Source organism: Sorex araneus, chromosome 6 (genome assembly GCF_027595985.1).
Source record: "Sorex araneus isolate mSorAra2 chromosome 6, mSorAra2.pri, whole genome shotgun sequence".
In the NCBI taxonomy this organism is placed as follows: domain Eukaryota; kingdom Metazoa; phylum Chordata; class Mammalia; order Eulipotyphla; family Soricidae; genus Sorex; species Sorex araneus.
The window spans coordinates 79,831,562-79,855,712 of NC_073307.1; the positions used below are offsets into that span (position 1 = coordinate 79,831,562).

Here is a 24,151-nt window from a genome sequence, read left to right on the forward strand (position 1 = left end):
AACAAATTGTGCCTGTTCCCTTTCTTTCACTCGGTGAAGGGGGTGGCCAGGGGACATTGAAATGGACCATCTGGTGCCTGGGTCCTTGTGGTCCCAAGGGACAGCTAGGGGCCCCTGCTGCACTGCTCCGCCAGATTGACACCCAGAACTCCAGTGTCACAGGCTTCTGCACCGCGATGGGATGAGACAGGATTAGGAATCTCTGTCCAGAATATAGATCTGGATTTGGGGGGATCTGGTAGCATGGACATTGGGATAACTGAGAATGCCAACACATCAATATACCCAGCAGCGCTCAGGGCTCTCTCCTGGCGAGCCCTGGGGACCATACGGAGGGCCAAAATTCAAACCCAGGTCTGCCATGTGCTAGCCAACTGTCCCACCCAATGTACTATCTCTCTGGTCCCCAAGTACATATTTGTTATCCAGCTGAGAGAACAGGGTTCAAATGGGACTCGGGTTAGCTTGTGGGGGAGAATGCACATCGCTGCTAGCGATACTGGAGGGCGCCTCGGACCCTGTGTCCCCACTGGCCTCTCTGAAATGCAAAGGGAAACTGTATGGAGGGCTCAAGTCCCCAAGCACGTGCAGTCATCAGCCACGTGACCTTCCCGCACTGCACTCCTGGGCCTGACCTTGTCATCACAGGGCACGGGTTGGCCCGTCTGGGTCGTAATCTTCCTGAAATGGAGGGGGCCAGGGGCCCGCAGAGGTGCTTGGAGGTCATTGGCTGACCCCCAGCTGGGAGCTGGAGGAGGAAGGAGCCAGGGAATGGAAGAGGAAGTCGGCACTGGTGCTCAGGGGAGCACTCACAGAGACAAGCTCAGATGGGCTCCTTGCATGCCAGCTCAGCCTGGCGTCTCCCGCACCAGAGAGACGGTCCAGGAGAGCGGGCCTGGGGACACCTGCCAAGCAGACATTTAGCTTCCCTAGAGACCAAGTCTGAACACCCAGAAACCCAGACAGTTGCCGGGGCTGGCGCCCAGTCCCTTCTGCCCCCCACCTCCCTCGTGCTTCACCAAGCAGAAAGGAGCAGGACCACCCTCTCCTTCAGGCAGCGGGAAATTCCAGGAGCAGCTGGGGGCCAGCCCTGACCTGATCCATCCTGGGAATTCTCTGACTCCGGAAGCCAGAGACAGGCCCCTGGAGAGCACCCCTGGAGGGGCTCAGCTCAGCCCAGGCCTGGGAGAGGGCCCGGAGCCAAGGGGGGCCGAAGCTGTCGGCAGGGATGTGGGGGGTGCCCCTCTCTCCGTGTCCTCTCCCTGGAGGGCCCCTAGGAGGAAGCATTGTCCACAGCTTGCAGCTTTCAAATGAAAAACACGGGCCTGGTGTGATGCTGAAGCCGGGCCTGCAGCTTGGGAGCCAGGACACACACCAGCCCTCGCGGGGCCCGGGGTGAATTGGCGGGACCCCGAGGGGTTCACACTGGGTGCCTCCAACATCGAAGCAGGGGCTCCTTTTCTCTGGCGGTTCTCAGGGCTTACTCCTGGCACTGCCCTCAGGGATCACCCCTGCTGGGGTTCAGGGACCATGTGGGGCGTGGGGGTCGGCTGCATGCAAGACTAGTGCTTTACCTACTATTCTATCTCTCTCCACCTCTTGGGGCTTTTTCCCTGCATTTTGGATGGTGACAGAGTAGAGATGATAGCAAGGACTTTGTATAGTATTTAGTTTTTGAAATGTATCACTATTTCCTCTTGCCCACCCCCAACCACACAACTGATGTAGATGTAGTTGGCATATAACTGCATAGGAGCACTAGGTAATGAGTTGACAAATGTCACTGTCACTGTCATCCTGTTGCTCATCGATTTGCTTGAATGGGCACCAGTCACATCTCCATTGTGAGACTTGTTACTGTTTTTGGCATATGGAATACACCATGGGTAGCTTGCCAGGCTCTGCCGTGCGAGCACGATACTCTCAGTAGCTTGCCGGGCTCCGTATGTGTGGTGGGGAGGCAGGGGTGACACCTAGCCATATAGAGATGAATAAGAAAAGGGACTTTTAGAGCAAACATCCTAGAAAAGTAAATTTGAAGCGGTCTGGGCAGGCCTGCGGGCAGGTGCATAGACTCACACACTGCGGCGTGGGGTGGACGGTTTGGGAGGGGGTGGGGTTGGTCGCAGCGTCGGGAGGCAGAAACTGGGTCAGCGGCCAGCAGACTGTTTCCTGGTATACAAAATCACTTCCTTAAGAGTTCCTCGAACTGGGCTGGGCAGACAGGCAAGATAGGAGAGAGCTCAAAGGGCTGCTGGGCATGCAGGAGCATGGGTTTGATCCCCAACACCACACGGGCCCCTGAGTGGCCCTGAGCACTCCAGGCTGTGTCCCCAAAGCAATCATCACTAACAACAAGCCTAAAACCACAGAAGCCTGTATCACAATTACAGTTCATTTCTGACAATGTATTCATCAATTAATAATTGTTTGTTGAGGAAATCATTTTGGCTTCTCTGAGGAAATGCCATCATGTCTGTGAGAAAGGTTGAGAGTGTGGGCAGGGGGCTCATCTGGAGGCCATGGCAGAGAAGACCTCAGAAGACAAACAGCACCAATACGGAGATGAGGCCCCACACTCGCACCACCAATTCCAGACAGCTCTCCTCTGTCCGGTTCCTGAGGAGAGGATAGCCCCCACCCCCGCCGCTCCGCCCCCGGCCTGCTCAGCCTGATGGTATGTCTCAGCTCTCCTCCCCATCATCCCAAACTTGGATCCAGGACCCAAGTGGATCCTTTTTTTCCCTTTCTCTTTGGCGGGGTAGACACATTCAGCAGTGCTCAGGGGCTTCTCTGAGCATGGTGCTTAAGGGTCTCCCCTGATGGCTGCTTGGGGACATCCCCCGGTGCCAGGGATCAAACCTAGGCCTCTAGCACGCAAACATCTGCTCCGGCCTCTTAAGCCAACCCCCAGCCCAGATTTGTGGTTTAGTGGGATTCCACGGCCCCATTACCCATGTGGTCCCAGGTAGATAACACTTCCCACCTCTGCATGCACTACATACACGGGTAAGATTGATTTCTGCTGCTGCAGGGTTAACAGAAAGCTGCCATGGGCCTTGGGGTGCTGCCCCCCACACCTGACCCTGAGTGACATGATTAATTGATGATCATGTTTAGGGAGTCACCATCCATCGATGTGTTGACTCAGGGTGAAATGAACCTGCCATCCCAGTCTCTTGGCATGGTGTGATACCAACGTGAAGGACGGCATTTCAGATGAATATTGCGCCGCAGGGGATTTGGAGGAGGTCACAGGCTGGAATCAGGGGCATCAGAGACCCAGGCAGAAGGTTCCCAGAGGGAACAAGCAGCCTTCGCCCATGCTGTTGGTCATGCCTTGAAAGGGGCTCTGGGGTTCTCACTTTGGTTGTCACCTCATCCACATCCTGCGGTCTTGGGTACTCCTCTGGGAAACTCCAGAGACCTGTCACCCTTATTGCCTTGCTCCCTCTCCCCCTTCAACTCCCTCTACTCTGACCTACAGAGAGAGCCACGGTGGTCTTATGTTAGCAGTCCCTGAAAGACAGGCGCGCAGAAAAGTTATCTAGCCTATGCGGTCAAAGGGATAGGACAGCGGGTAGGAAGCTTGTCTTGCACACAGTCACCTGGGGTTGATCCCCAGCATACCATACGGTCCCCCCCGTACCGCCAGGAGTGATTCCTGAGTGCCGAGCCAGGGAAAAGCCCTGAGCATAGCTGGTTGTGGTCCCAACACACACACACACACACACACACACACACACACACACACACACATCTTCCCAGCCCAGAGCCCAGCCTGATGAGAGGGTGAGCCTCAGGAGATGACCTTGGTCAGGCAGGTGAGGAATTCCCGGGGTTCCTCCAGGAGAGCGCACGGCTCAGCCAGAACCCAGCTCCTGAGGCCTCAGGCTGAGTCCTTGTCTACCCCCTTCCTCTTCCCTGAGAAAGGCCCCACACCCTTCTCGGGCTCAGAGCTGCCCCACTGGGAAAATTCCACTCTGGATGAGACTGGCGGCTGAGGGCATTGGGCTCGCAGATGTGGAGATGAGATGGGAACTCTCTCCCTGCAGGTCTGGGCAGCTTCTCTCCCTGGGGAACCCCCTAGCCAGCCCCTAGCAAGTCAGTGCTTCCTGCTCCCATGACCCTAAAGAACCTTGAAGCAGGCTCTGGAAAAATTGTGGGAACCAGCATGGGAAGGAAGGAGACCAGCCAGGAGTGCCGGCTCTTGTTCCCACATTCCCAAGGGCCCTGCACCCCATCCCACCCACCCCTTCCTGAGTCCCAGGCCCCTTTGCTTCAGGACAGCTGGACTGAGAGTGAGTCTCCTTGTCCCTGTCAGAGGGGGTCCCTGAGTCTCAAAGAGTCCCTTCTGGAAACAGCTTAGTTAGTCCATGGGCTGCTTTTCTGGATAAGGGGGAGGGGGACTTACCTGTAAAAGGCTCCTCCCCAAAAAAGTTACAGAAATTAACAGAAAAGGGGTGTGTGTGGCAATGTTGAAGAGGGTTGGAAAGGAGGAAAAAGAAACAAACAAAACAAATGAAGAGGATTAAAAGGGGACAAGCTTCTTGTTATGAAATAAATAGGTCACTATGACAGTGACAGCTAGAAATTATGACTCCGGACAAGAACCGAGTGCTCTAAGGAGGTAGAGGGACATGCATGATGACCTCTCAGTACCTATGTTGCAAACCGCAATGCCCAAAAGGAGTGTGTGTGTGTGTGTGTGTGTGTGTGTGTGAGAGAGAGAGAGAGACAGAGACAGAGACAGAGACAGAGACAGACAGACAGACAGACAGAGACAGACTGACAGACAGACAGACAGAAGGAAAGTGTCTGTCATAGAGGCAGATTGTAGATGAGGGATTGTGGGGGAAGGGAAACTGGGGACATTGGTGGTGAGGAATGTACATTGGTGGAGGGAGGGGTGTTGGAAAATTGTCTGACTGAAACTCAGTCATGAACAATTTTGTAATTGTATGTCTTGTGGTTATTCAATTGTGTGTGTGGGGGGGGGAGGTCCTGGAGACAGATTTTGACATGGGAACTTAGTGGCATTCGACTGTGTTTCGTGCCACTGAAAGATTCGTGTGATATGTCTTGTGTTATGTCTGTCTTACTACTTTTACTTACTGCCTTTATCTTTGCTGCTTCTTTCTACTTATTTTGGGACTTCCCTGTTGTTCAGGGCATTGGACTCTGTTGTTCAGAGCAATCCCAAAATAAGTAGGAGGAAAGAGTAAAGACAAAAGCAATAAACGATGAAGCAGATGGCATCTATGTGTGAAAAAGAAAGCAGAAGTAGCTCCAAAAAATGACTAGTAAAGTTGACAAACCTGGATTGAGGAGATAGCTCAAAGTGCTGGAGTGCAAATCCAACATCAGAGAGACCCTGAGTTTTATCCCTGATATCGAAGGGGCCTCTGAGCCCCACCGAATGTGACCCCAGTTATCCCCGGGGTACTATGCAGGACCCTCCCCACAAAATAAAATAAAATAATGATATGGGAAAGAAAAATTACCATAAGCTTGTAAAATAGAAAATTCTAGACAAAACTAAAGCAATAATATAACACTGAAAAACAAACAAAAAAAATGACCCACTGTGTCTAAAGTCCTCTCTGGCTACTGAAAAGATGGCGAGATGTTTGATTCGTTCATAGTAGTCACCACAATATGGATGCAATGCAACTGTTTCTAGATGTAGAAAAGGCATCAGTAAAACGAAATGCTTACTCTTGCTTTAAAAATAAACATAAAACACGGGGGCTGGCTTACGGAGAATCTGTGTAAGGCCTGTGTCAGGCCTGGCTTCACCCCCCCACACCTCCAGCCCCCGCAACAACCCAGGAGCAGAAGAGAAAGCCTTCGCCTGATAAATGGGAGCGATCAAAAAATCGACATAGACTAGAGAAGAGATAACATTCCTTTCACAACAGGGCAAGTGGAGGCAAGCAGGCGCCGGGTGAGGGGACACTGGAGAAACCAAATGGATGGTTCCAGACAGTCTCAGTTGAAAGGCCCGAAAGCCTCTGACAGGATTGATGCGTTAGGAACCTCGAACTGAGGGGGAAGGGCTTCGATCCTTTCCAACTGACAGGAGGAAAGCTTCCAACTGGCAGCAAGGCTGTCCCCTGCCCTGCTGGCCACTCTGTCCCCTCCCTCCTCCCGACCCTCCTCTCAATCACAGATCCTGACTCAGCTGTCCTGGCCGAGGCCTGGGCTGGGAGTGGGGCGGCCTTCCCATTCTCCGAGGGCTGGGGGGCCAGAGCGCAGATGAGACCCACAGGACTCCCTGCAGACACTTGATGTGGCTGGCGATGGTGCTACCAACCCGACTCTGGGAGCTCTGGCTCCGAAGCCTGGTCTACGGGGTAGCAGCGAGGGGAAGGCAGCTGCTGGCCACTGGATCCTGGCCTGGACTCTAATGGAGCAGAGGGGTTGGCAGGAGGCCCCAGGCCAGCGAGGCCTCCCTCTCTTGGTCTGAGACATGCAACCCCAGAAACGCTGTGTTCAGTTCTCGCAAGGCGGCACACCTCCGCAGATACACCAGTCCCTGGCGGTGCTGGTCTCGGATGAAGCAGTGATGGCAGAACTTTGAACTCAGTCCCTGTGAGCTGAGATTTCCCTGCCTGGGCTTTCCCCACCCTCTACATTCTCCCCCGGCCTCTCTGTGCCGCTCAGGAATGAGCTTCCCACCCGTGTCCGCTCCAGTCAGCTGTTTACTTCCGCCAGCAGCTAAGCCCCCTCGCTGGGTCTCGAGGGAGCAGGAGGTGAGGACCCTGGTGGCAGGAGCGAGTCAGGCCTTCCCCACCTGCCTCAGAGCAGCGGTGGGGGGCCCAGGGCCGAGGGAGGACCTACAGGCTCCAGCGACATGAGAATGGGCATGAAGGGCAGAGGGTCCAGACCAGGAGAATGCCAGAGAGGTCTCCCCTTCCTGGAATGCGGGAACACCTATGACGAGGGGTCACCCCACCCATCAGAGGCGGTTTGTGTGATCTGGGGCCGATGGTAACATCCACCGTTCTCCAAGTTTCTCCCAAACTTAGCAACTTGGCACCAGTTGGCGTACTCTCCCACATGGGGGAGGCCCAGAGGTGTGCCAGGTCGGGGTCATCGCAAGTCTTGGCCCCTGCTTTGGGGGTCACAGGGCCGGGTCCTCCACACCCCGGGAGAGGTCTGGGCCAGAGGTCCAAGTTCCTTGCCTGCGGGCCTCTCTCGGGGGCTGCTAGAGTACCCACAAGGCCTGTTCATGAGCTCCCCCCAGAGTGAGGGGTCTGAGAGGGCAGGAGCAGCCCTCTGGGACCTGATGCAGAGGTCCCTCCACATCGTTTTGTGTCCCTGTGAAGTCAAGGCACGAGTGCAAGGTGGGTCCTGGGGCCGTCTTGGCACCTCACGCCTTGTAGGGGAGAAGTTGGGAAGAGGCTGAATGAAAGGTCTGGGAACTCTTGTTCTATAGCTTAGGACAGGCGTCACCTTCCCGGTTGGAAGCTGGTCCTTCCAACCTTAGCTCTGGACAGGCCTAGAGGGCAGCAGAGAACAGAGACTCTGACCGGAAGTTGAAGGCCTGGCCCTGGAGGAGGAGGTGCAGGGGAGGAGCTGGGGCTGGAGCCCTGGCAGCACCTGGAGACCCCAAGCCGAAGCCAGGGCCACTGCGGGAGCAGGGCCGAGCTCTGAAAGCGGGGGGCCAGGATCGCCAGCAAGCAGCGTACCCCAGTCCCGTGACCTCACAGCCTAACACGCACAGACCACTCCAGGTCTCTCCTCCCGGCCTGTGACCCCATTCCCGGGCCCCTCAGCAGCCAGAGCCCTCTCACAGTGAGGAGCAGTGGCTGAGCATCCCTTAATCCACTCCTCACTCCAGGGCCAGCTCCACACTGGGGACAGGGGAGGGGGCTCAGGAGTGGTGGGGAGCCCACGCTCAGGCCCCCTGTGAGGTGAGCCTGGAGGCAAGAGGGTGTCTCGGGGAAAGGAAGGCCGATGCTGGGAAGGAGGGCAAATTCCAAGGTATCAGCAGCCTTGGAGAGTCATCCCCAGCTGGGGTTGGGGAGCAGCTCCCCAGGAGGACCGGGGGGAGAGGAATTGGGGACCATCTGAACCTCAGAGGGTAGAGGGATGACAGTCATATAAAAAGGCCTTTGGGGGGCCAATAGGGAAGACAGCGATAAGGCACTTACTTGCCTTGCACTTAGCAGCCCCGGGTTTGATCCCTGTCACTGCATGGTCGCCTGGACACCTCCAGGAGTGACCCCTGAGCACAGAATCAGGGGTAGCCACAGAGTGTGGCCAGCCTCCCCTCCTGCCCCACAAAAAAGCAAAAACATAAACAATAGAAAGGCCTTTCCCTAAAATAAAGGGGAAGTGAAGTGGGGTGGGATGATGACCAAGTACAGTGGCCAAGTAGGGTCAGCAGTGGCCCCTAAATCAGACCAGCTAACCTCGTTCCTTGGTGCTCTGGTGTCCACTCTTGCCATGGGGGGCAGCTGTGTCCTGGCACTACATCTTCCTCTAAAGTTGAGCATAGCCAGAGCCTTTCTTAGGGAAGGGACACGCATACCTCTGTGTGTGCGTGTGTGTGTGTGTGTGTGTGTGTGTGTGTGTGTGTGTGTGCGCGTGCGCGCGTTGGAGTAGACAAGGGGGCCCGAATGAACTGTCAATGGCCCTGCAATGGGAAAATGGGAAGACCCCATAAGAAGACGTTTGACCTCTGACCTTTGACCTCCACTTCCAGAGGTCTCCCCGAGCCACTGGCCTTTGGGTTTTCCCACTGTGCTTAGCTGGGACCCCGGTTCCTCTCGGGCTCAGGGCTCTCAGTTCTTCACTGGAGGGCACGGGCTATGGGTTCACCAGTCCTTAACCAGGACTCATCATAGGGGGCCTGTGGCAAGAGGCTGGAGAGAGCCTAAAAGTATTTTGCTTTTAGGGAAAAACTCAAAACCCCTATGGGCCAGACCAACCAGAGCTGCTGAGTAGGCCTTTGGCCGCCAGCCGGACACTCTCACAGCCTCGGCGATATGCTGACAAACACACCTGCTCTTGAACCCCAGTGGGCCTCCCCTCACAGACACGTCCCACGTGCGTGCGCACGACTCTGCCTGAGAACCACAGTAGGGGCAGCTTGTCTGCACTGTGGACCTACTGAGAGGGCCCGTGAGTCGGCCTGCCCTCCCTCTTCCTGTCCCTGCCGGCCCCAGCCCGGTGCAGCCACATCACTGCTCTGGGCGGCCGTGTGGGCTGGCAGGAACTCAGGGGGGCTTCTGGGGGGCCAGGGATTGAGCCCACATAGGCCGCGTGCAAGAAACACTGCAGTGTTGCATCCGATATTGTCAGGCCCCACACCCAGAGGCCTGCAGGGAAGAGGCAGCAGAGCAGTGAACTGGGCTGGACGGGACACCCTCGAGAGCCTCAAGCGCAGGCCCGGGAAGGGGGCAGCAGTGAGAATGCGCCCCGGTGGGAGGTGGGGGAGGGAGCAGGTTCGGTCTGCAGAGACGGGGAGATTTCCGTTCACGGTCAGAAGCAGAGGGAGCTCAGCCCAGAGTTGCCAAAAGGCAGAGGCCAAGGGTGCTGGCAGTGGCCGCAAAGCCCAGATCTGCCCTGACGCTAACCGACTCCCTCCGGGTCATGCAGCGGAGGATACAGGCAGTACTGGGCTCTCAGATGGTAAGTCCTTTCCAAGGGTGGGGGCGGGGGCTAGAGAAAGGGGTTATCTAGCCAGTGAGGGTGTTTATTTTGCAGCCGAAGAAAGTGTATCCAGAAGGGGCTGAGCAGGGCCACGGGAGGCGGCGCTACTCCCAGTGGACAGCAGGGGGCAGCAGAGAAAAACATGACCCCTACCCAACCACAACCCCTCCTCCCCACACACAGAGTCTCACCAAGGAAGAAATCTAGCTGAAGTATGGTTTCTCTCTATCCCTTTCTCCCGGGTCCAACGCCAGTCTGTTCCCAGTGTGCCAGCAGACTCAAAAGCCCCGGCCCACAGATCTGGGGGTGCTCTGGGTGACATTCTTTGTCTTAATGTTTTAGCTTTCGGGCCATACCTATCTGTGCTCAGGATTTACTCCTGGCCCTGCACTCAAGGATTACTCCTGGCAGTACTCTGGGGCCCCTACCGGGTGCCGGGATCAAAGCTGGGTTGACGACATGCAGGGCAAGCCCCCAGCACACTGTACCATTGCTCTGGCCCAAGGCCTAGGGATTCGGACTCCAGCCCCTGAGCTCTGCATGCATTTTCCCTTCCCACCCAGTGTGCCCCCCACCCCGTGCTTCCTGCTCCCAGCCTCTGCCCCAGGAGACTGCCTAGCCTGAAGCAACTCCACCTCCTCACGGCCCTCCGAAGCCAAGAGCACAGTAGTTGCCCAGGCCCCACCTTGCTACTTGGCAGGAAGCCTCTCCCCAGCCACGGAAGAATTTGGAAGGGGCAGAGCAGAGGAAGGTGGGCATGAGGAGCCGAGAAAGGGAGGGAGAAGCGAGAAGGAGCAGAGATCACTCCCTCGCCCCATCTTTCTCTCTGCGGGGGGACGTTGGTGCTCTCCCAGACCCCCAGGCATCCAGTGGGAAGTCTGGTGTTGAAAAGGCACTTCAGTGGCGTGAGTAGGGGCTGGCGGAGAAAACAGCAGCCGGGGCCCCAAGCTGAGGAGAGCTGTCACCTCTTCATCAAAGGGACCGCTTGGCTCTCGGACGTCAGACAGTGCAACTGGACAGAGCAAGACCAGGTGAAGAAGGCGAGCACAAGGTGGCCGAGGGTCTATATATGCTTTTAACTAGGCAGGGGGTGTGGCAGGAGGAACACTGGCCTGACAGGGGGATGGGAGCTGTGTGAAGCTGAAACAAAGTCACTTTGTCTCTTGGGTCCTCCGTTTCCTTTTCCATGAAGTCAGGGGTTTAGACAAAAGCTGGGTGCAAACGAAGCTTCCTTGGATCTGGAGCACTGCAGAAGAACTGTGCATGGGCCAGGGGTCTGTAGTTGATTGCCCAGGTCTGCCCTGGGGGTCACTGATTGGCCATGTCTGCTCCATATGCCAAATGGAGAGCCTAGGCACACAGTCATGAATTCACCACGTCTAGAGGTCGTCTCTAGATCTCTTCCGTTCCGGTGACCCCTGGGGAGATGGCTATATTCAGAAGGAGGGTGGAAGCCGAGCTGAGCTGGGCCCCACTGCAGGAACTGCCGCCGAGAAAACTCAAGACAAGGAGACACGGGAAGGCTTAGACACCCCCTGTCCCTCCCCCGCTGTCCCTCTAGTTCCCTCCCTAGCTAAGTAATCCAGAGTATGGCGCCTAGGACAGGACCCCCATGCGTAGGGAGCATCAGATCCAATGGCAGAGGGTAGGGGGCGTCCAGTTGTCACTTCCAACGTGGTGTATTCCATTCAGGCCACTTGGTGAGGGCTCAGTGTGGGTTCTGGCTGGCGCCACCCTCCCAATGCACACACAGAGTGAGCTCTTACAGGAGACGTCCCTCCTCCCCATGACACAGGGTGCAGCTGCCAACAGTGACTCAAAAGGACACCCTCCTTGGGAAACAGGGCGAGATGTTCCCATAGGAGTCCCTTTACAGCATGGCACGCTCAGCGGGACCTTCTTGAGCCCACCAGGAGGTGCAGGTCCAGCTGATAGGAGTCTGGCCTCTGTCCGGGGTGCCTAGGTACAGCACGGAGGTGGTCAGCAGTACTGTGGTAGGGGACAGAAGCAAAGGCTGTCCTTTGGGGGTAGAGCATGGCACTGACTGAGGTCCTGGCCTCAGCTGTCACCGGGCTTCTGGCCACATCCTACAAGTGGGTCTCCTTCTCCCCAACGATCAGGGCCTCCTTGGTGGGCGGGAGCCTGCTGGGGCCTCCATCCACACTCAGCTGGGCCTTGGGCTGCGGCAGGCTGGGGTCGGGGGTGATGAGCTGTCGCAGGCGCTATGGAGAGAAGCGGAAGGGGGGAGATGAAATCGACAAGACGGGCCTACAGACATGACCCCTTCAGCATCCGGCCCCCCGCTTGGTCAGGCGACCCGGAGGACGAGATTCTGGACTCTGCAACTTCTGGGCATTTCTGAAGCCACTGGGGTCTAGTCTTCAAGGCCCTGGTGCCTGAGACTCTGTCACACCAGAGGGCCTCACTCTCACCCTGAGCGGGGGCCCCTGAAGTTGCCTTCCCCTGCGGGCTTACTCCCTGGCTCCTACCTTCTTGAAGGAGCCCCGGGTCCGCAGGAGGCTGATGATGATGAAGAGTGGGACGCAGCCCATGGAGGAGAGAGCCAGAAACCAACCAATGGAGTACCCCCAGGGCGGGTACACGTAGACATTGTTGTATCGGAGGGGTGTATACTTGCTCAGGGAGAAGAAGAAAGTGGCCTGGAGAGGGACAGAGGCAGATCAGAGCATGCCGCGCTCCCTCCCTCCCCCGACCCCGCCCCAACCCTTTGGAGACGTGAGTCCCCATCCACAGAGAACAGGGTGTGGATGCAGGCTGATGTGCCAGCTGGGACGGCATGAGTCACCCAATGTCGCTCCCGACAGGGAACAGCGCCTGGGAGGGGCGCAGGGGGAGAGGAGAGGGGATGACAGAGGAGCCCAGCACAGACAGAGAGACAGACAGACACCCACAACTGGGCAATGAGGCTGCTCGGTGGAGCAGCAGTCACAACAGATGACAGTACTGGCCAAGCGAGCAGGGCTGAGAGGGACCCTGAAGAGAATAAGAGGGAAGGGACAGGCGGGGGGGGGGGGGGAATAACAGGAGGAGCTAAGAGTGGGAGGGGGTTACCAGGCAAAGTCCAGGGGTCAGGAAGAGCCAGGAGATCTTCACCAGGGGCCAGGGCCGGTAGCCAATCATGTCCTCCACGTTGTCATAGAAGCGGTCGGCCCCTGCCGGGTATGGGGGCGTGCAGGTGAGACCGGGAGGGGCAGCTGGGGGAGGCGGAAGGGCTCCCCTGGGCTGTGCTCTCGTCTCTGCCGCCGCCGTGTGCAGGACGAGGCCCTCCTGCCCCCCACCCTGGGCTCAGGCACTCCGCAGAGGCCTGTGGGTCTGCCCCGCCGAGCTGGATCAGAGCCAAGTCAAATCCAAAGAGCCCCAGGCCCGGGGGCTGTGCCCACCTCGGCCCAGGACCCAGGCTGCCCGCATGGAAGCACAGCAAGGCCCTGGGCACTGGGTGCTCCCAGCGGTGTCTGATCAGGATTGGGTCGTGCTGGGTGGGGGGGCACAGCTAGCGTTGACAGCTCTTGTCAGCACTGTCGACCCCGCCCCCCGCAACCCCCACCATCTTTGCTGGTGCCAGGCAGGCCCCACTCTTCTAAGCGCTTCCCCTGCCCCCAGCCCCATCCCTAGCCCCCAGCACTGAAAAACGCCTTCCTGCAGGTCAGGCCCGGGAAACGCAGCCACTCTCGCCTGTGCCGGGTCTGAGCCGGCTCCCAGCTCCAAGTCTGACACTGCAGCCCAAACCCGCCTGGCCGGAACTCGTGCCAACCGTGTCCTCTTCTGCCCTGTTTCCTTCCTGCACCCCTCCGTCCTGCCACTGGCCCCCAGCCTCATGCCATGCCTCCCCACCCCACCTAGGCACAATATCCACCTGTAGCCCCCTGGGAATATCCTGGGGGGACCCAGTTGGAAAATGATATTCTCAGACAAGCGGGACAAGCAGAAGAGATGCAGTGCCAGGGTGGGCAGCAAGGAGGGTCCCCAGCAGGAAGGTGGGGGCTGCCTCTGCGAGTGCCCTGAGGCTGTGGCACTGCCCAGGCCTCCCCCACATCGGGGCCTCAGTGCCAGGCAGACGGGACGTGTGTGTGCTGTGAAAGTGGCCTCTCCACTTCCTGCTGCGTGAGCCAAGGCAAGAACGCCTCACGTCTCTGGGCCTCACCAGAGGAAGGCCAGCGGGTGGACTGTGGGCATGGGCTCAGGCAGCAGACAGATGGGGCACTGCAGAACCCTGGCCCCACTACTGTCGTCCAGCACAATGACCACGACCGGGGGCTATCACTGTCCGGCACCCTGTCGAGTTATCTGGGTGCTGAGGGTTGCGGCTTCGAGGATTCAGTTCATGGGTGGCAGAACTGGGCTCCGCGCAAGGACGTGTGTTTGGGGTCACACCTGGCAGTGCTCAGGGCTTACTCCTGGCTTCACACTCAGGGATCATTCCTGGGGGCCATCAGGGGTCCAGCAGGCTGCTGGGGCTCAAACCTGGGTTGGCCACATGCAAGGCAAGCGCCCTACTTGCTGTACTCTCACTCCAGCACCGGATTTCAGAAATAGGAAAGCGGTGCCTACCGTGGGGTCCCTTACAAAGGATGGGGGCGTCTGGGGGAGCAGGAGCAGGTGGGAGCCCTCCTGCAGAACGACTCGCTGCTCTGCACCTCATTTTCCTCACTCTCTCTGCTCCATCCCCCATGATGTCAATCCATGGGTGCCCAGTGATGGATATGTCCCCTCTGTGCATGCACGCGTGCGCACACACACACACACACACACACACACGCTCACCCTCACATACTTATGTGCTTATAGACACTCACACATGCTCACACCGTCATATACTCAAACACATACAAGCACACACACTCATGCACATTCACATACACTCACACATTCTCACACTCAACCACTTACATGCACTCATACACACACACACACACACACACACACACACACTTCTAAAGACCCAGCTCAGCAGCTCTAAGACCTCAAGAAGGCGAGAAGCAGCACAGCCCACCTCTGCCCGGGACTACTCCTCGCTGTGGCCGGCCCCCACTTACCGTACACCCAGCTGATGCAGACCACCTCGAAGACAGCGAGGAACAGCAGGCAGAGGCCACTGGAGGCGTAATAGTCAAACAGCTGGAAGACATACATCCCACCCTGGAGGGGCAGGGGGCTGAGACCTTGGCTGTGGGGGGACACATCCCCCGCCCACATGCACACAGTGAGAGAAGCACAGCCTTGCGCATTGTCCCTGAGAGGAGAGGGAGCCTGGCCCTGCCTCAGGCTCCTCCCCAAGCCACTCTAACACCTGTCCTCCAGAAACCCACCCCTGGCTTTTGGGGTGGCCTCTCCCTGCTCCCCCCTGCACCTGCAAGGTGGGGTGGCTGGTCAACTGGAGTCCCTCAGCCCACTCCATATCAGGAGAGAACTCAGCGGGGCAACCAGGGGGAGGGGGAGACAGGTGTGTCCCTGACCACTGGGCTAACCCACTGCCACCAGGACACCACCAGACACTGCCCCCGCCCCCTTTCTGCCAAGACCAGCAGGGGACACTTCCCCTCTGTGCCATGCAACCTCCTGGGTACTCCCTGGCATGGGCGGGGCTGAGCAGGCCCAGCAAGCAAGACAGAAGCGTGTGCTCTGGGGGCGCCCACACACCTCGGTGACCAGGAGGAGCCCGATGAGGTAGCAGACAACAGCGATGGCGAGGATGAGCAGCTCCCGCCGGCCGCTCTGGCGCAGCTGCCTGGGAAACATGTCGGTGGACGCCGTCACCAGACACTCCACACACACAAACTGCGGGCCGGGAGGCAGCAGGGTGAGCATCCTACTCACGGGGACGCGGGGATGCCTGGGGCCACGGGGCGGGTGTCCCGGGATGAGGCCAGCCCTGCCCTGGGGCCCATCCCCACAGTCCTGGGGCCAGAGCTGAGGTTGGAGAGACAGAGACATCTGGGCTGGGGCTCGGCAGGTGATGGGCTGGAGGGACCATTGGGGGGGCCTGGGGAGCAGTTAGGGGCCTGGGTGGGTCAAGTCTGGAGAAACAAAACAGCTGCAAGGCCTGAGGCCACCCCCCTCACAGGACAAGTCCCAGAATGTCCGTCAGGGGAAAAGGAGGGAGGGGACAGCAAGACAGACACTGGCAAGGTGGGTGACGGGGCAGGCAGAGCCGGGCTGGCGTGGGGCGGTATACCTGGCTGTCCAGCCCCAGGAATATCAGCATGATGAAGAAAAGGCAGGACCACAGCTGCGACAAGGGCATCATTGTCACCGCTTTGGGGAATGCGATGAAAGCCAGGCCCGGACCTGCCAGTCACACAGCACTATTAGCAGGCTCGGGGGCTCCCCGTCCCCCCACGGAGAAGCCCCACATTGAGGCACACATGTGTGTCTGCAGGGCAGGTGCAGGGACTGGGGCTCAGGAAAGCGGGGTGAGCCCCTGACTGTCCTGCTTTCCTCGGGCTCTGGGGTGCATGCTGCCCAGCCATTCTTCAGACACTGGGGGTGCCCGTCTGTCTACCCGGGTGACCAGGTTCCCCTCACCAGCCTTGGAGCTCTGACATTGGACCCTCCCTCCCGTAGGTCCCAGACAGTACGGGGCACCTACCCGACTCGGCCACCTCTGAGATGTGCACCCCCTGCTCGTGGGACATGAAGCCCAGGATGGAGAAGACCACGAAGCCGGCCACGAAGCTGGTCGCGCTGTTCAGGACGCAGAGGGCGATGCAGTCCCTGGGGACCAGGCAACGCCGACATGAGAGGAAGGAAAGGAGAGCCAGAAAGCCATGCTGGGGCCCAGAGACAGTGGGGGGGGGTATGAGAGGAAGGAAAGGAGAGCCAGAAAGCCATGCTGGGGCCCGAGAGACAGTGGGGGGGGGGGTATGAGAGGAAGGAAAGGAGAGCCAGAAAGCCATGCTGGGGCCCCAGAGACAGTGGGGGGGGGGGTATGAGAGGAAGGAAAGGAGAGCCAGAAAGCCATGCTGGGGCCCAGAGACAGTGGGGGGGGGGGACATGAGAGGAAGGAAAGGAGAGCCAGAAAGCCATGCTGGGGCCCGAGAGACAGTGGGGGGGGGGGGGTATGAGAGGAAGGAAAGGAGAGCCAGAAAGCCATGCTGGGGCCCCAGAGACAGTGGGGGGGGGTATGAGAGGAAGGAAAGGAGAGCCAGAAAGCCATGCTGGGGCCCGAGAGACAGTGGGGGGGGTATGAGAGGAAGGAAAGGAGAGCCAGAAAGCCATGCTGGGGCCCGAGAGACAGTGGGGGGGGGGGGACATGAGAGGAAGGAAAGGAGAGCCAGAAAGCCATGCTGGGGCCCAGAGACAGTGGGGGGGGGGTATGAGAGGAAGGAAAGGAGAGCCAGAAAGCCATGCTGGGGCCCCAGAGACAGTGGGGGGGGGTATGAGAGGAAGGAAAGGAGAGCCAGAAAGCCATGCTGGGGCCCAGAGACAGTGGAGGGGGGGCCTGCCTTCCATGCACCTGGCCCCCCGTTTGTTCCTACGAGCACCGCCAGGTACAGCCCTGGATGCCCCCAACACGGCAGGACCCTCACAGCAACGCATGTTGGGGCAATTGCACTGAACCTCTAGTCCAGTTCATGAGCAATCAATGGTGGGGCCCCCAAGAGCCCTGAGCACTGCTTGGGAGCCCCCACCTTTCATCCTCATCGCTGCCACCTTTCATCCTCACAAATAAAGATCCATCAGGGGAAGGAATAAAAAAGACAGAAAAGGGGCAGAGGAGAGAGGAAAAGAAGGGAAAGAGAAGCACAGGTGAGACAGCAAAGGCCTGCAGAGAGGTGGGCCCTGAGGCCACCCCCAAAAGGTGAGGAGAGGCAAGAAAGGGGGAGAAGGGAAAAGACCCCCTCGGTCTGGCAACCGGCCATCCCTGTTAGTAAGAACTGCGCCCTGGGCCTAGGGTCACAGACAGGCAGCGGGGGGGTCCCCAGAGCCCACCAGCGCTCTTGACTCCTCCCCCAGGCCTACCTGTAGCAGTTGTTGTGGTACTTGTTGTAGCTGCCCAGGGCTGTCAGGCACCCCTGGCAGATGGCAAAGGAGAAGAAGATCTGGGTGCCTGCGTCCATCCACACCTTCAGGAGACCCCAAGGAGAGCAGAGCGGGCGTCAGGGGCGGGCCCTGGGCCTGGTTCGGGGACACATCCTCCCGTGTTCCCTCAGCCTCGCTCACAGCCCAGCCCTCCGGAACCTCTCCGCCTCGCTAGCTCAGAGTCAAGTTTCCACCCGGGGATCAAGACATTTTCACGCTGGGGAAGCCGGAGTCACCTGCTGTCGGCTTCTGTGGGCCCCCAGAAAGCTCCCGGAGTGTGTAAATCTCTGGATTCCTCCATGGAATGTTTAACTTAGCCACAGAACCTGGTCTCCACCGCCCCCTGCCCCCTGCAGCCCAATGTACTCCAAGCACTTTCCCCCACCCACCATCTGCTGATTCATTCAGCAAAAACGTAACAAGGACCCCTCTGGTGCCAAGTCCTGCTGACTTTTTTTCTTTTTTGAATGAAGGACTAAGTGAACGAACGAATGGATGGTGGGTGGAGGAATATTATGCATGTGTTAAAAATGACACTTACAAATGAATTTAATAACATAGGAAAGTGCTTACAATATAATTGAAGTAAAAAAAGATATGTCTTTATATAATTATCTCCACTCTGTTAAAACAGACACCCACACGCCATCAAGGAGGAAAAAAAAAAAAAGAGTTGGAACAGAATATCCTGAAATGCTAACGGGTTACAGCTGAGTGGTGGGATGACACAAACTTTTTTCATTCCTTTTGGTTATTTTCTCTCCTATCCTCTAATTTTTCTCCTCTGGGCACTGTTGCCACTAAACCAAGAGAAAAAAGCAGCACGATATTTTCAAATCTTGTGTCTGGAAGATGTGGTGGGTGGGGAGGGAGATGGGCGGAGGGATCAGGAGATGCCTCCAGGGGCTCGAGCTGCAGCCTTGCCTGCTGGGGCCCGGGTTCGATCCCTGGCTCCACACAGTCCCCAAAGCATTGCCAGGTATGCCCCGCCCTCCCCCCCCCAAGCAACCACACCAAAAGAATTACTTGAGTAGCAGGACTGGGAGTCAAGGAGGGAGGAGCGCCAGGCCCCAGCGTGGCCCCTACCTGGGGGTCCTTGAGACGGAGCAGGTCAGGCTTCAGATAGTAGATGATGCCTTCGTAGGCGCCGGGCAGCGTGACGCCCCGGATGAGGAGGATTATTAGCATCAGGTAGGGGAACGTGGCCGTGAAATACACCACCTGCAGGGGGGCAGGCTGGGGTCAGCCCCAGGGGAGTGGAGGGCACACACGACAGCCTCTCCGGCCCCTCCGGCCCCTCCGGCCCCGTCCGCAGGCGCCTCCCGCACACACAGAGTCCAGTGTCTGAAACCTTGGAGGCTCCTGGGCAGCAGGAGGGCAGGAAGACAGGAAACTTTCCACACCTGCCTTTCACATTCCAGCAGGGCCCCACTCCCCCCAGAGCGAGATACACATCAGCAGGCCAGGGGGGTGCAGGGAGGTGCCAGGGTACAAGTTTCCAGTCACAACACTGCCAAGACTATTTTTAAACCTCCCTCCGTGCCTGCTCCTGGCTGTTCTCCCGTGCCCCCACGGTGAGGGTGGGTCTCCCCACTTCGCAGGGGAAGGGGCGTGGATCGAAGCTGCCATCAGGAAGAGCTCTAGATCCTGGTCCCTTCTTCTCCAGGCTTAAGAAGGGGCCAGCGTGGGGAAGTGGCTGAGTCGGGCACTGGGGATAATGGAGATGCAGGTGTCCCCTCTCTGTCCCTGAGGCAGACCAGATCCTTGCCCCACTCCCACCCCCTCACTGCCATGCTCTCTGCATCCTTGTGTTGTCATCAGGGATGTTATTCTTATTATGACCACAATCCAGCGAAAGCTGCTTAGGGGTAGAGGAGTTATCCCGGCCATATGTTCTCAGCTTCCCGAAGTCTGATGCAGCATCCGTCCCAGAGTCTCAAGGGGCAGCAGGAGGGGAATAATCATCATAATCAGAACTCTCTCGTCAGGGGCTGGAGATAGGATTGCCAGTAGGGTGCTTGCCTGGCACACAGCCAACCTGCATGTGAGCCCTGGCACCACCTATGACTCCCTGAGCCCCAACAGGAGCAAAGTCCTGAGCACAGCCCAGGTATGGTCCCCAAACAAAACAAAACCAAAAAGAACTCTCTCTCAGCATTCAAGTTACCACTGTTCATTGTTAGCTGGAAACCCCTGGATGCTGGCAAACTCACCACTTCAAAGACAGTTCTGTTGGCGAGTTCAAAAACAGTCTTGGTATATTGTCAAATGCAAAAAGCCAGTCAGAGTATCGGATCTGAACTGTGTTAGACGAACATAGCAGAGACCTTCCAGGGGCAGGGAGATGGAGCCGCAGTGAAGACACTTGCCTGGCATCTGACCTTGATCTCCAGCACCACATGGTCCTAAGCATTGCAATGTCACCCTGGAGGCCTCTACCACGGTGGGAGTGACCCAGGAGTTAAGCAGCATCACAGATGTGGGTCCTTGCATTGAAGCCCTGGCCTGGTTGACCAAGAAACATAGGTGCCCCCTGCCCCAACCAACACATACACACACACCCATGGGCCTCTCAGCGTCACTTCAGAGCAGCATCCCCAAATAGAGAAACCAGAACACACAGCTATCCTTAAGAAACGAGACTTTCATATAGCTAAATATTAACAAGGGTCACTGGGCCATGCATCCCATCCTATCCTCATGCTGACAACTTGGATGGTGCTTAGCTTAGACAGGGAGAATTTTTAAATTTTGCTCTGAACTCCAGGCTTGCCATGCAGGTGGGATACTCTCAGTAGCTTGCCGGGTTCTCCGAGAGGGATGGAAGAATTGGCCCAGGTGGCCGCATGCAAGGCAAACACCCTACCCGCTATGCTATCGTTCCAGTCAAATGTAGCAATGAAGTAAGAGTAAAACTAAATCAGAATATCACACAAAGAGTGGGCAGCATCAAGGGTCAAAGTTTCCGAGAAAGAACAGTAACACAGGTCAACGAATGGCCATCAGAAGACCAAACTACCTGTGGTGTGTTTGATATGCCAAAAACAGTAATAAGTCTCACAATGGAGATGTTACTGGTGCCTGCTCGAGCAAATAAATGAACAACTGGACGATGGTGCAGTGTAGTGTTCTGAATTCAGGGTAAAAGGCTCTTAGTTTTCACATGGCAAAAGCAACAGAGGCACTGGCAGTGAAACATTTCAACAGTAACCCCTGTAACGTACTACGATAACCATCCCAAAGGTGATCTTAGCTGGAAATCAGTTGCTACACCAAATCACGGTGCTTCCGGACCATTATTGCTCCCTCCTCTCTGATCCTCCTCTAAAGTCCATGACATCAGCTTGCTCCTTTGCTGCTTTTCAGTTCATCTCAGCCACAAATTTGCAAATTCACAACCTTCCAAGTTTAAGACTTGCTGAGTCAATCAAATGGCTCTGCACCTCTTTCCCTCACAACTTCTGCCATCATTCCTAGTGGTTTAAAAATCCACTGAGCAAGCTTTCCACCACGCAGGCCTCTCAATTTCTGGTAAACAAGTCTACCAAAGTTGTATGGGAAATGAAATCTTCTTTCTTTAACTGGAGAGGAGAAAGAATGTTGGGTTTGGGGGGCTACACCCATAGGTGCTTGAGCTTCCTCTTGGCTCTGTGCTTGGGGATCATCCTTGGCAGGGCTCTGGGGACCATATGGGGTGCTGAGGAGTCAAACTCAGGTTGGCCACAGGCAAAGCAAGTGTCTTGCCCACGGCGCTGGCCCCAGGAAATCCTTTCTTTGCAGAAGAGATCCCTGTCTCCAGCTAAACCCTGTCTTCCATGACTTCTGTTCTAGCTGTGCTGTCGCCTCCCGCTTCTCTTTCTCTCAATCCTCCAGAGGAACCCCTGTGCACTCTGGGGACCATGGGGAGCCCCAACACCTCACCTTGCCTGTAGTCTTGACCCCCTTCCAGATGCAGAAGTAGCAGAGTATCCAGGCGAGCAGAAGGCACAGGGCCAGCTCCCAGCGCAAGGTGCCCAGATCATGGATACCAGAGGTGATGCTCAGAACACGTCTCCTGGGGCAGGGGAGGGAAACCACCAGGTGAAAGACTACAGGACACCACTCCCCTGCCCGCCCATCCCCCATGGACGCCACCTTCCCACCTGGGGATTGTATGCCCCTAACTGTTTATTGTTCCCATTGTATGTCTGTCTTTTTTTTTTTTTTTTGGTTTTTGGGTCACACCTGGTGATGCACAGGGGCTACTCCTGGCTCTATACTCAGGAATTACTCCTGGCGGTGCTCAGGGGACCATATGGGATGCTGGGATTTGAACCCGGGTCGGCCGCGTGCAAGGCAAACGCCCTACCCGCTATGCTATCACTCCAGCCCCAGTATCTCTGTCTTTCTAACTCATACAGACTTCTCCATTCTACAGAGCGAAAGAGGAGAGAGAGAGAAAGTGAGAGAGAGAGAGAGAGAAAAGTGTGTGTGTAAGAGAAAGACTATGAATGAATATGTAGGGAGTATATATTTATATAAATGAGTGGTTGAATGTGTGTTAACATATAAAGCTGTTTGCTGCATCTGGGGTCATGAAAATGTGTGTGTGTGTGTGTGTGCATGTATGTGTATGGTGAATATGTGTTTTGGATAGCTGTGGGCATACATCTCTGTGGGAGGGTGGACAAATACAGGAGTGCTTTGGGTTTTAGTTAAGTGTGAGTGTGTAAGAGACTTGCATGAGAATGAGGTGGATGTATGTGGGCATGGGTGGTTATGAAAGAGGAAGTATCTACTGTCCTTGAGTGTCAGCCTCATGTTACGTTATTTTATACTCCACAAATGAGTACAGTCCTTCTGTGTCTGTCCTCTCTTTCTGACTCATTTCACTCAGCATGATACTCTCCATGGCAAGCCATAATGCCCAAAAGTAGAGAGAGAATATGGGGAATATTGTCTGCCATTGAGGCAGGGGGAGGGTGGGAAAGGGGGGTTATAGTGGGGATATTGGTGGTGGGGAATGTGCACTGGTGGAAGGATGAGTGTTTGATCATTGTGTGATTGCAACCCAAACATAAAAGCTTGTAACTATCTCATGGTGATTCAATAAAATTTTAAAAAAAGAAAGTGGAAGTAGCCAGGTCAGAGGGTCGATTATGAGAGTAGGGTTCCTAGGGCCTAAATCTTTTCCCAAGCTACCCACACTGAGTGTGGTTTTGAGAAGAGAAGCGAACTATTGGTGGTCCTAAACCAGTGTACTATTTCCAGTGTACCTCTGGTTAGGTGTGGGTCAGTGAGTCAATGCAAGTTGATGGGGGTAGGGGTGCAAGTGGGTGTGAGGGTGTAAGTAGGCACATGCGGAAATTCAAGTCTACATAAATAAACATCCATGTCTAAGGGAACAGGGGGACCTAGTGTCAAGCGAGAGTGTAGGTGCTAATGTGTTGTTGGGTAAGGGTCAGAGTGAGTCTGATGAGTGGGGTGGGCTGAGGTGGTCAGTAAGTGCTGGGAAGCATGAGAGGGAGCCTTAAATGTACACCCCAAGTCCCAGGCCTCAGACATCCCAATCCCTGTGCCGGGGGCCCTGGGCTGTGGCAGCCAGGCTCAGCACCTACTCCCAGAATTCTATGACCGGTGAGGTGAAGTTCTCTGCAGAGGCGGCTGAGCTGGCTCCAGACTTGTTCAGAAAGTCCATGCAATGCTCTGTTGGGGACAAGATTGGGTCCAAAGCAGTCAAGATGACAAGAGCCTCCCCCCTCTGCCCCCCTCCCCTACCCCCAGCCTCCACCTACATGAAAGGTCCTCATTCCCAAGAGCTGCCTTTGGAGCACCCCCCGCCCATTTTCTAGAGTTCCAGGAGTTGACTTCTCAGGGTGCATGGGCCAGGCCCCTTTCCCGTGTGCCCAACATCGCTCTTCTTCCCGGGAATCACGTGGCTCTTCAGCCTCCCCTCAACCTCTGACACCATCCAGACTCAATGCAGTCTGTCCCCACGTGGATGGCCCACTCCTCGGCCATCATCTCTCCCTCCTCTCAATGGACTGAGTCTTTGTACCCACTCACCACCCCTTTGCTCTCCCCAGGGCCCTTCCTCACCCTTCAGGTCTCAGCGAACACTTCCACCCCCTGCCCCGCCACACCCCACATATTGCTGCTGTTCTTTTTTTTTTTTTTTGACCCATAACAATATGTCACTGTCCCATCAAATTTGTCTATTTCTGGGACTGGGGAGATAGTATAGATAGATAGTATAGATGTGTATATATATCATAAGTAATACATGTATCATATGTATTATACATATAATGTGTACTAGAAACGTTACATAATATAAAAGAAGGCATCGGGTAGTGCCCTGTGACCTGCTTTAGGAAGACTCTGCTGTAATTACTTCTCACACCAATAGACGAACCCCAAGTATCATTACTTGGGTAATGATATTAGGGTGTATGTAAGGCATGTTCCC

At 56.4% G+C, this 24,151-nt stretch overlaps 1 protein-coding gene across 5 annotated transcripts in view; it reads right to left on the minus strand.

Annotated features, from left to right (window-relative positions):
• Positions 1–10,720: 10,720 nt before the first annotated feature.
• Positions 10,721–24,151, minus strand: part of SLC6A12 (solute carrier family 6 member 12) — a 30,200-nt gene continuing 16,769 nt past the window's right edge. For 4 of the 5 annotated variants that reach the window (XM_055142845.1, XM_055142846.1, XM_055142844.1 and 1 more), the window contains 11 exons: positions 23,301–23,388; positions 21,625–21,757; positions 18,790–18,924; positions 17,644–17,747; positions 16,271–16,395; positions 15,857–15,969; positions 15,322–15,459; positions 14,718–14,820; positions 12,736–12,836; positions 12,153–12,323; positions 10,721–11,885 (listed from right to left, as the gene is read on the minus strand). In XM_055142845.1, coding sequence (XP_054998820.1) covers positions 11,751–11,885; positions 12,153–12,323; positions 12,736–12,836; positions 14,718–14,820; positions 15,322–15,459; positions 15,857–15,969; positions 16,271–16,395; positions 17,644–17,747; positions 18,790–18,924; positions 21,625–21,757; positions 23,301–23,388 — 1,346 coding nt within the window. In that variant the 3' untranslated portion in view covers positions 10,721–11,750. Of the gene's footprint in view, positions 11,886–12,152; positions 12,324–12,735; positions 12,837–14,717; positions 14,821–15,321; positions 15,460–15,856; positions 15,970–16,270; positions 16,396–17,643; positions 17,748–18,789; positions 18,925–21,624; positions 21,758–23,300; positions 23,389–24,151 lie in introns of those variants that run through there. The other variant, XR_008630737.1, reaches the window with a different exon arrangement.